Below are 12209 nucleotides of genomic sequence, written 5' to 3'. Positions count from 1 at the left end.
AAAATTATCACTCAAATGCAAATTCATTAAAAAGAATGCGGCAGCGATTTTAAAGTCACATAATTCAGAAAAAAACGGCAGAAAACAGAGGCTTGAAAATCAGTGCAATGCCAGCCATAAAGCCGGTGGGGATTAAGGCCTAATGGTCACAGCAGTGGCATTCTTAGCAACAGAATAATAACAGAATAACAGAGTTGGAAGGGACCTTGGAGGTCTTCTAGTCCAACCCCCTGCTCACGAATCCTACACCATTTCAGACAAATGGTTCTCCAATCTCTTCTTCAAAACTTCCTGTGTTGGGGCATTCACAACTTCTGGAGGCAAGTTGTTCCACTGATTAATTGTTCTTAATTCCTCCTTAGTTCTAAGTTGCTTCTCTCCTTGCTTATTTTCCACCCATTGCTTCTTTTCCTGCCTTCAGGTGCTTTGGAGAATAGCTTGACTCCCTCTTCTTTATGGCAGCCCCCGAGATATTGGAAGACTCCTATCGTGTCTCCCCTAGTCCTTCTCTTCATTAAACTAGACATACCCAGTTCTTGCAACCGTTCTTCATATGTTTTAGCCTCCAGTCCCCTAATCATCTTTGTTGCTCTTCTCTGCACTTTTTCTAAAGTCTCAACATCTTTTTTACATCGTGGCAACCAAAACTGGATGCAGTCTTCCAAGTGTGGCCTTACCAAGGCATTATAAACTGGTATTACGACCTCGCGTGGTCTTGATTCTCTTCCTCTGTTAATACAGCCTACAGTAGGACTGTATTGGCTTTTTTGGCAGCTGCTGCACAGTGCTGGCTCATATTTAAGTGGTCGTCCACTAGGACTCCAAGATCCCTCTCACAGTTATTACTATTGAGCCAGGGACCTCCTATCCTATACCTGTGCATGTGGTTTTTCTTGCCTACATGTAGAACCTTACTTTTCTCACCATTCAATTTCATTTTGTTAGATAGGGGCCAGTTTTCAAATTTGTCAAGAATGTCCTTCTGTATCTTAAGCCTATCTTCCGGGAGTGTTGGCTATTCCTGCTAGCTTGGTGTCATCTGCAAATTTCATGAGTTCCCCATCTATCCCCTCATCCAAATCATTGATGAAGATGTTGAAGAGTATTGGCCCTACTTAACCTAGTAAGCCAGTTTGATCCAGATCCAGACGCGAAGGGTCATTCACCAGGAGACAGTGAGTTCTAGTCTTGCCTTAGGCAGGAAAGACAGCTGGATGACTTTGGGCCAATCACCAGGAGATGGTGAGTTCTAATCCTACCTTAGCCATGTTTTATGCGAAAGCCACAAGCCAAGGAGCTTCAGGTGTCCGCAATCTGTGGTCAGAATAAGTCAAGATGGCAGCCACAACAGCATTAAAAAAAAAGCTTCAGCCAATTTTGAATGGGCATCACGTTGTACATAAAAATGCAGAGAGGCTCTTCGATCACAGTGTTATGGTGGCCATCTCAACTTTTTTGACCATTGAAAATATTTACAGACCCCCTGCATCCTGGACATAAACTGTTTCAACTCCTACCCTCAAAACGATGCTATAGGGCACTGCACAACAGAACAACTAGATACAAGAACAGTTTTTTCCCGAACGCCATCACTCTGCTAAACAAATAATTCCCTCAACACTGTCAAACTATTCAATAAGTCTTCATTACTATTAATCTTCTCATCGTTCCCACCACCCTTCTCCTCCCACTTATGACTGTATGACAGTAACCTTGTTGCTGGTATCCTTAAGATTTTTATTGACTGTTTCACCTTATGATTCTTGACGAATGTATCTTTTCTTTTATGTACTCCTAGAGCGAATGCACCAAGACAAATTCCTTGTGTGTCCAATCACACTTGGCCAATAAAGAATTCTATTCTATTCTATTCTATTCTATTCTATTCTATTCTATTCTATTCTATTCTATTCTATTCTATTCTATTCTATTCACTTGCTGAAGATTCCCCTGCAGAAACCTGCTCAGTTCTCAGCTGCTAGCACACTGTTAGTTGACACAAGCTGATTTTATTTATTACACTTTTCTAAATTTCCCATGCTGGCTTCAAGCAATGTTTCTCAGGCTTGGCAACTTTGAGAAGTGTGGATGATTTCAGTTCCCCAGATTCTCCAGCCAACATCTTAAAATTGCCTTAGTTGAGAAAAACACTCAATAAAGTTTTCTTGGAGGTTCCAGAATTGGGGTTGAGAATGTTCCCCCCATTTTTTTTTTTTTTTTTGCTTGCTTCTAATTTTCGTCCTTGATTTACAACCATTCATTTAGTCATCATCATCATTTAACGACTCCATAATCCCTTGCAGGCTGGAGTCTGGGCAACTGAATGGAGCCAGCAGAGTGTTTTAATGGCCGGATGCTTTTCCTGTTGCCAGTGTGGAGTTTTCTCATTGTGCCCAGAGAGAGAAATATCTGCCTACCTACGATCGAACTCACAGCCTCCTGATTGTGAGGCGACAGCTCTACTTCTAGGCCATCGCACCATTCTCCAAATCCTTCAAGGATTGCTTAGCAATGGATCTCTGGTCCCAATTGTGGTCGTAAATCGAGGACTACCTGTATCCCCCCCTGGAAGCTGAAATACCTGAAATTTCCAGTCGCAAATTGGCAGGAGGCTTGGCGTAGCCTGTGCCACATTTCTGCAGTCAGAAGTTCATTTGGGGAGGGGAATGCATTGGGAAACTTGGGTGTACAGGCTGTCCTCGACTTACGACCCCACATTGAGCACGGCATTTCTGTTGTTAAGCAAGACAGTTGCTAAATGAATCTTGCCCCATGGTCATCAACGTGCCACCATTAAATGAGTAACACGATTGTTAAGTGAACCTGGCTTCTCCCATTGATTTTGCTTTTCAGAAGGTCACAGAGGGTGAGTGCATGACCCCGGGGCATTGCAACCGTCATAAATACGAGTCAGTTGACAAGCGTCAGAATTTTGATCCCGTGTCCCTGCTGGGATGTTCCAATAGTCGTAAGCCTGGAAAACGGCCATAAGTCACTTTTTATGGTGCTGTTATATTTTTGAACGATCACTAAATGAACGGTGCTTCTTTGCAGGGGTGTCCAAAAAGAAAGGTAACAGTAACAGTAACAGACTTGGAAGGGGCCTTGGAGGTCATCTAGTCCAACCCCCTGCTCACGCAGGAGACCTATACTAGGGATTCGAACCGCCAAAGCTATGGATGGCCGTTCCCAGAGATGAACGCTCGGGTCCTCTAACCACTATTCCACTCAGCCCTGCGTGGCTGAGAGCCCATACCCGGCTTGCATTAAAAAAGATGTGGAGACTCTAGAAAGAGTGCAGAGAAAAGCAACAAAGATGATGAGGGGACTGGAGGCTAAAACATATGAAGAATAGTTGCTGGAACTGGGTATGTCTAGTCTGATGAAAAGAAGGACTAGGGGAGACATTATAGGAGTCTTCCAATATCTCAGGGGCTCCCACAAAGAAGAGGGAGTCAAGCTATTCTCCAAAGCACCTGAGGGCAGGAAAAGAAGCAATGGGTGGAAACTAATCAAGGAGAGAAGCAACTTAGAACTAAGGAGAAATTTCCTGACAGTTAGAACCATTAATCACTGGAACAACTTGCCTCCAGAAGTTGTGAATGCTCCAACCCTGGAAGTTTTAAAGAGGAGTTTGGATAGCCATTTGTCTGAAGTGGTGTAGTAGGGTTTCCTACCTAAGCAGGGGGTTAGACTAGAAGACCTCCGAGGTCCCTTCCAACTCTGTCTCTTCTCTTCTCTTCTCTTCTCTTCTCTTCTCTTCTCTTCTCTTCTCTTCTCTTCTCTTCTCTTCTCTTCTCTTCCTTATTCCTTATTCCTCTTCTCTTCTCTTCCCTTCCGTTCACTTCCCTTCCCTTCCTTATTCCTTATTCCTCCTTTTCTCTTCTCTTCTCTTCTCTTCTCTTCTCTTCTCTTCTCTTCTCTTCTCTTCTCTTCTCCTCTTCTCTTCTCTTCTCTTCCTTATTCCTTATTCCTCTTCTCTTCTCTTCCCTTCCGTTCACTTCCCTTCCCTTCCTTATTCCTTATTCCTCCTCTTCTCTTCTCTTCTCTTCTCTTCTCTTCTCTTCTCTTCTCTTCTCTTCTTTTCCTCTTCTCTTCTCTTCTCTTCCTTATTCCTTATTCCTCTTCTCTTCTCTTCCCTTCCGTTCCCTTCCCTTCCTTATTCCTTATTCCTCCTCTTCTCTTCTCTTCTCTTCTCTTCTCTTCTCTTCTCTTCTCTTCTCTTCTCTTCTCTTCTCTTCTCTTCTCTTCTCTTCTCTTCCCTTCCCTTCCCTTCCTTATTCCTTATTCCTCTTCTCTTCTCTTCTCTTCCGTTCCCTTCCCTTCCCTTCCTTATTCCTCCTCTTCTCTTCTCTTCTCTTCTCTTCTCTTCTCTTCTCTTCTCTTCTCTTCTCTTCTCTTCTCTTCTCTTCTCTTCTCTTCTCTTCTCTTCTCCTTTTCCCTTCCCTTCCCTTCCCTTCCCTATTCTATTCTATTCTATTCTATTCTATTCTATTCTATTCTATTCTATTCTATTCTATTCTATTCTATTCTATTTTCTATTCCAGCTGTTCGTTTCCCGCGTTTCAGGCGATTCCCCGGAGCCGTTCCGATCGATCGCTTCTGCAAGAGGAGGGGAGGTGGGAGGGGGGGCGGACGGGATCCACCTTAAACCTTCCGTGCGCGAGATTTTTTTTTTTTCCTTTCCCCCGTCTGGTTGTCAATCGGCAGCGCTGCCCGCACAGGACCGCGTCCAGATTTGGCACCGACCTCCTGGGCTTGCACACACACACACGCACCCCCCCCCCGCTTCCTTGCACGCTCAGAAGAAATTCGCCCCCCTTCCTTTTTTTCAAGAGATCGCAAAGCTTCCCTCTTCTCTTTTCCTTCCTTGCTAAGTGCTCTTTTAAGATCTGGGCGGTGGGGAGGGGGGGGCAAGCGAGAGAGAGAGACGCCCCCCCCCTTTTTTTGCTGGTATTTAACACGTTTCTCCTTTACACCCGCTTGTGCAAATTCTTTTCTTTTCCCTTCTCAGGTAGAATTATTATTTTTTTAAAGATTCCCCCTCTTCTTTCTTTCTTTCTTTCTTTCTTTCTTTCTTTCTTTCTTTCTTTCTTTCTTTCTTTCTTTCTTTCTTTCTTTCTTTCTTTCTTTCTTTCTTTCTTTCTTTCTTTCCTTCCTTCCTTCCTTCCTTCCTTCCTTCATCCCTCGGTTTTTGCTTTTATTTTTTAAAATAAATATAAGGGCATGACACGGAAACCTTGCTGAAATCCGAAACGCAGAAGGAGCGCTCCCACCCACTCCCCAATTTATTTGGGGAGGGGGCGGTGTGTCCCCACCCCCCCAGGATGTATTCTCAAGGGCGGCATGCTGTAAGTACCATATTTGTTACGGGGATGGGGCGGGAGTGAGTTGCTGGAAGGGTCCTATCTTGAGGGGGTTTGGGCAGTGGTGGGATTCAGCCAGTTCGCACCGATTCGGGAGAACCGGTTGTTAACTTTCTAAGCAGTTCGGAGAGCCAGTTGTTGGAAGAAATCTCCTTTTGTTTTTTCCCCACTTTACAGGGCTAATCCTGTAAGGAAGGCAAGAAGGAAACATTCTGGTGGTGTTTCTAGCCTAATCTTTATTGCCCTGCTTACAGAAACTGCCTCTCAGGTTAACCCTTATTACATTGTAACAGCTAAGGCGAAGCGCCCATTGACGTGAGTGATGTTGAGTTGGCCACGCCCATACCGTCACATGACCACCAAGCCATGCCTACCCAGCTGGTCATTAGGGCAGAGAACCGGTTGTTAAATTATTTGAATCCCACCACTGGGTTTGGGGAATGGGACTTTGGGGGTGTCCCGAAAACTGGGTGCAGTTATGTAAGGTGAAGGTTAGGCTTTGGGGGGGGATCCAGGTATTGGGTTGGCCCCCAGGTCTCTGCTTGGTTATTCACAGCAGCTGTTCTTTCCACAAAAAAAAAAGTGTTAATATACACTACAGGTCGTCCTGAACTTACGACCATTCGTTTAGTGACCGTTCCAAGTTACAATGGCACTGAAAAAAAGTGACTTAGTTAGGACCGTTTTTCACACTTAACGACCGTTGTAGCATCCCCACCGTCACGGGATCAAAATTCAGACCCTTGGGCCACTGACTCATCTTTATGACGGTCGTAGTCTCCCGGCGGGGGTCACGTGATCCTATTTTTGCGACCTTCTGACAAGCAAAGTCAATCTGGGGAAGCCATTTCACAACCGAATTACTAATTTAACAATTGCAGTGATTCGCTTAATAAATTTGGCAAGAAAAGTCATAAAACGGGGCAAAAACTCACTCAACCGAGGTCTCACTTTAGCCACAGAAACTTTGGGCTCAATAGTGGTCGTAAGTCGATGTCAATGTAAGTTGACCTGTATTTGCAAGTCAAAATGAATTTCTCTGCCGGAAACGGATTTCCAGATAAGTGTGGGGGAAACTTGGGATTCTGGAATCTGGCGAGAATCAGAGCCAGGATTTTCCCTGCCTCTTCTTGCTAAAATTCAGCATTTCCTGCTCAGTTGAGTAATGAATCCTTTATGATGAATTGCAAGTCCTTCTGCTTAACGTTTATTTGTGTAGCCTTTTTGAACCCAAAAGTTCACTGCCCCAGTGGGGAGAGGCTGCCATTTGTCAAAACCATATTTTTTTTTTTAAAAAAGGAAAAGAACGGATTTTAAAGGATGGGAAAAAAAAACCATCCTGTTTGACCAGACAGGGCATTTCTGTTTTGGTGGGTACCGGGTTCAGATCTGTCTGCACGGGTGACAAGCAGAGGTGGGTTTCGGCAGGTTCTGACTAGTTCTGGAGAACCGGTAGCGGAAATTTTGAGTAGTTCGGAGAACTGGTAGTAAAAATTCTGACTGGCCCTGCCCCCATCTATTCTCTGCCTCCCGAGTCCCAGCTGATCGGGAGGAAATGGGGATTTTGCAGTATACTTCCCTTGGAGTGGGGTGGGATTCGGGGTGAAATCCAGCAGGTTCTAACAGGTTCTGGAGAACCGGTAGCGGAAATTTTGAGCATTTCGGAGAACCATCAAATACCACCTCTGGCTGGCCCCAGAGTGGGGTGGGAATGGAGATTTTGCAAAATCCTTCCCCCAAGAGTGGGGAGGGAATGGGGATTTTATAGTATCCTTCCCCTGCCATGCCCACCAAGCCACGCCCACCAAGCCACACCCACAGAGCAGGTAGTAAAAAAGTTTAAAACCCACCTGACCTTGGATTAGATGGAAGGAAGGAAGGAAGGTAATCCTTTCACTTATTCACACAACATGTCAACCCAGGTCCGGGGACAGACCTAACAGATGCATTGACAGAGTCCACTTCAGTATAAAATAAGTAACAATAGTTAACTAGGTTAATTGTGGTTTGCATTTGTAAATAACTAAATAACTAAATAACTAAATAACTAAATAACTAAATAACTAAATAACTAAATAACTAAATAACTAAATAACTAAATAACTAAATAAATAAATAAATAAATAAATAAATAAATAAATAAAACTGAAGTACAGGTAGTTCTCAGCATATGACCACAACTGAGACCAAAATTGATGTTGCTAGGTGAGAAATTAGTTTAAGTGAGTTTTGCCCCCATCTTACGACTTTTCTTGCCACATGCGTTAAATGAATCATGGCAGTTGATAAATTAGTAACCTGGTTGTTAAGTGAATCTGTTTTCCCTGTTGACTTTGCTTGTCAGGAAGTCACAAAAGGGGATCATGTAACACCACCCCCCCCCGGACGCTGCAACCCTCGTAAATGCGACTCAGTTGCCAAGCATCCGAATGTATATCAATGTGTGATCATGGGGAGGCTGCGACGGTCGTAAGTGTGATAAGAGGTCCTAAACAGGGGTGAAATCCAGCAGGTTCTGACAGGTTCTGGAGAACCGGTAGCGGAAATTTTGAGCAGTTCGGAGAACCGGCAAATACCACCTCTGGCTGGCCCCAGAGTGGGGAGGGAATGGAGATTTTGCAGTATGCTTTCCCTGGAGTGGGGTGGGAATGGAGATTTTGCAGTATCCTTCCCTTGCCACGCCCACCAAACCACACCCACCAAGCCACACCACGCCCACAGAACCAGTAGTAAAAAATTTTGGATTTCCTAAGTCACTTTTTTCCATGCCGTCGTAACTTGGAACGGTCACTAAATGAACTGTTGTAAATCGAGGACTACCTGTACTGCATAATTGGGTTGTTTATGGGGCAAAACACACCCCAGGGAGTGCCGCCTTATTTAATCTGCCTTAGAGATGCTGGAAGCGCCATTCACACAACATGTTCACCTCATTTACTATATTAGACTTGTTGGGGTTGATGGCTGAAATAATCGCCGAAATAATCACCGCTGAAATAAAAAATAATCGCTGAAATAATTGGCTAATTTGAATCCCCACAACAGTTGCCTAGACTATTGTGTGAATGCAGCCCTAGGAGAAACCCGGCCTGGCCCTTCAGCTGGGAGAAATTTGCAAACGGGATGCATGTCGGTCTTTAAAGGTAACCCCTGACTACAGAATCATTAGCTGCAGAACTGGAGGAGGAAGAGAGAGAGATATATCGTGGTGTTTACACAACTCCCTTACCGACAATTAATTTAACCACGGTGTTTTCAATTAGTCTGGGTTTGCATGACACAGAACTGGAAGCTAAGTAGCATTCGGGTTGGTTGAAGGCTCGGCTGACCGTGAGCTCAAGCAGTGCCACGACAGCCAGCCTCCGTGAAAGCGGAATGAGGGGGTCAAAGGGACCCTTTATTTAATTTGTATTTATTTATTTATTTATTTTTTAATTTCCCACCTTTGGGATTTTTATAAATAATTCCAAACGGGAAACAAACCTGCAATTCAGGTAGTCCTTGACTTACCACAGTTCACTGAGTAATGGTTCAAAGTTATGGCGGCACTGAAAAAAGGGGCTTAGGACCAGAGGTGGGCTCCTGGGGGTTCGCAGGGGTTTGGGAGAACCTCTAGCTAAGATTCTGTGTAGTTCGGAGAACCCCCAAATCCCACTTCTGGCTGGCCCCGCCCACCCGTCCCCTCCCCTCCCCCCCCGGATTCCCCACATGGCCCATTTTGGACCTCTGGGTTTTTCGCTGTGCCCTCAAGACCCTACTGTTCCGACAGGCGGGGCTGTCAAATAGAATGATTTTAAATTGGGTTTTAATTTTGGGTTTTAAAAATTCAGCCAAAACTATTTAATGATTTTAATTAATTTTAACTAGATATTGTATATTTGTATATTTGTATTTTTAATTTTGGCTGTACACCGCCCTGAGTCCTTCGGGAGAATGGGCGGTATATAAATAAAATTATTATTATTATTATTATTATTATTATTATTATTATTATTATTATTATTATTATATGCTGGTAAGTGCAGGGCACACACGGAGGCTCTGGGAGGGCGAAAAACGAGCCTACCGGAAGTTCGGGAAGGCCGGAAACAGGCCCGTTACCAGCCTCCAGAGGGCCTCCGGAGCCTGGGAGGCCATTTTCACCCTCCTGGAGATTTGAAGAAGCCTCCGGAGCCCGGGGAGGGCAAAAATGTCCCCCCCATTGTGGTGCAGGAGGCCGATTGGGCCACTCCCACCATGGCCACGCCCACCCAGCAACTGTGCAGAGGACCCCTTGCTAAAATTTTTGAAGCCCATCCCTGCTTAGGACCGTTTTTCACAGTCACGACCTTTCTGACATTCCCATGGTCACGTGACTAAAATTCGGATGCTTGGCAACTGGTTTATTTTTTATGACGGTTTCTGTGCCCCAAAGATGATGGGATCCCCAAGTCAGTGGGGAAGCCAGATTCACTTAAGAACCAGGTTACTAACTTATCATCTGCAGCAATTCACTTAATGATTGAGGCAATAAAGATCGTAAAATGGGGCAAAATTCACTTAACAAATGTCTCACTTAAAAACAGAAATTTTGGACTCTATTGTGGTCTTATATCGAGTACTGTCTGTAGTTTCTCCTCCTATTTACCCTACAACAACATCCCTGTAAGGTGGTTGGGGTGAGAGAGAGAGAGAGGGACTGGCCAAAAGTTGCCAAGTTAGCTCTTGGGCCTAAGGCGGGACTAGAACTCCCAGTCTCCTAGTGATTGGCCCAAAATCACCCAGCTGGCTTTCGTGTCTAAGACAGAACTAGAATTCCCAGTCTCGTGGTGATTGGACCAAGGTCTCCCAGCTGGATGTTGTGCCTAAGGTAGAACTAGAACTCCCAGTCTCCTGGTAATTGGCCCTAAATCACCCAGCTGGCTGTTGTGCCTAATCTGAGACTAGAATTCCCAGTCTCCTGATAATTGGCCCCAAATCAACCAGCTGGCTGTTGTGCCTAAGGTAGAACTAGAACTCCCAGTCTCCTGGTAATTGGCCCCAAATCACCCAGCTGGCTTTGTGCCTAAGGTGGGACTAGAACTCCCAGTCTCCTGGTAATTGGCCAAAGTCACCCAGCTGCTGTTGTGTCTAATGTGAGACTAGAACTCCCAGTCTCCTGATAGTTGGCCCAAAGTCATCCAGTTGGCTGTGGTGCCTAATGTGAGACTAGAACTCCCAGTCTCCTGGTAATTGGCCCCAAATCACCCAGCTGGCTGTTGTACCTAAGGTACAACTAGAACTCCCAGTCTCCTGGTGATTGGCCCAAAGTCACCCAGCTGGCTTCTGGTTTCTAGACCAGCTCCTTACCTCTAGACCAGACTGGGGTTTGGGCAGTGGTGGGTTTCTACTGGTTTGCCCGAACCGGGGCAAACCTGTAGTGAGGGTGGTGGGAGGCTCCACCCACCTGCCATCACGGACGCTCTGCACATGTGCAGAAGGTTCTACGCATGCGCAGAAGTGCTGTGCGCGCATTCCTGATTCTGAACCGATAGCAAAGGTAAGTGGAACCCATGACTGAGTTTGGGGTGAACTAGCGGGATACTTGCTGGCCAGATCCCTGAGGAATGCCTCCTGGTTGGACGGGAGCCATTCAGAGCAGGGACTCTTGTAGAGTCACAACAGGAGCCTCCTGGGAAAATAGTGTCTCTGCTCCATCTGTAAAATGGCTGTTTTCAGAGAGTATCATTGTTGTATCTTTATTTTTGTTTTTGGGCTGAAAAAGTGTAAAAAATTCAGCTTTTTTGCCCAGTTCTGGATGGTGAATAAAAGAGTCACTGCAATGAAAGTCCCACTCTGCCTGTCTGGCTGGGGAATTCTGGGGGTTGAAGTCCACCCGTCTTGAAAGTTGCCAAGTTTGAAAAATACTGTTTTTAATGCATTGCACTGGGCGTCTATTATCTCTCCCTTTTCCAGGTGGATTTAAAACCAGCCTGCAAGCTGCTTGCAGGCCAAGGGAGAAAAACAAAAAAAAACCTTTTAAAGATTTTTACCTCCCTTAATTTTAGGTTACAGCCATTCCTGTCAGCCGCAATCGTTTTTTTATAAGCAGCTGCAGTTCATAAGATCACAGTGGCTCTTTTCATTTCCTGCCTGTCACCTCCGAAAAAGGAGAAATGAAAAAAAATCATTCTAACGCTCCAGGTCCAGAAGGGGTGCCTGAGGTCATCCAGCTTCACCCCGTATTTGATGGCAGGAATACAAATTAACAGGATGTTTTTCCTAACAGTCATAGTTTTTAATCGCTTGATCCGTTATACGGTTAGTCCTTGCCTTACCACCACAACTGAGCCAAAAATTTCTGCGGCTAAGCGAAACATTTGTAAAGTGAGTTTTGCCCCCTTTTATGACAATTCTTGCTGCAATTATGAAGTGAACCACGGCAGTCGTTAAGTTAGCAACACGGATGTTAAGTGAATCTGGTTTCCCCGTTGACTTTGCTCGTCAGAAGGTCGCGAAGGGGATTGCGTGACCCAGGGATGCTTCAACCGTCATAAATGTGAGTCAGTTGCTAAGTGCTTGAATTTTGATCGCGACCCTGGGGGATGCTGCAACGGCCGTAAGTGTGAAAAAGTTGCTTTTTTCAGCGCCGTTGCAATGTTAAACCGTCACTAAACGAATGGCTGTACGTCGAGAACTATCTGTAATAAAGAAATTGCTACTCAGGGCTGATACAAAATCTTGAAATGCCTCCATCACAGACGGCAAATTCATAAAATCGCTGCCCCTTGCAGAGAAAAACAATGGTCTTGCTTAGCAACGGCAATGTTGGGTTCAATTATGGTCGTAAGTCAAGGACTACCTGTATTACCACCCACTGCCTAG

General features: G+C 45.0%; 1 protein-coding gene across 1 annotated transcript in view; it reads left to right on the top strand.

Moving 5' to 3' along the window:
• The first annotated feature begins 5327 nt into the window (after window positions 1-5327).
• The window catches only part of TLE2 (TLE family member 2, transcriptional corepressor), a 60627-nt gene continuing 53745 nt past the window's right edge, over window positions 5328-12209 (top strand). The window contains exon 1 of the mRNA XM_070944452.1: window positions 5328-5351. Within this exon, the coding sequence (XP_070800553.1) occupies window positions 5328-5351 (24 nt within the window). The remainder of the gene's footprint in view (window positions 5352-12209) is intronic.

Source organism: Pituophis catenifer, unplaced genomic scaffold, assembly GCF_029215685.1.
Source record: "Pituophis catenifer annectens isolate HBS135680 unplaced genomic scaffold, rPitCat1.0.hap2 SCAF_1, whole genome shotgun sequence".
Classification (NCBI taxonomy): domain Eukaryota; kingdom Metazoa; phylum Chordata; class Lepidosauria; order Squamata; family Colubridae; genus Pituophis; species Pituophis catenifer.
The sequence above is the reverse complement of the archived record's forward strand: the minus strand, read 5'-3'. Positions and strand labels throughout refer to the sequence as shown.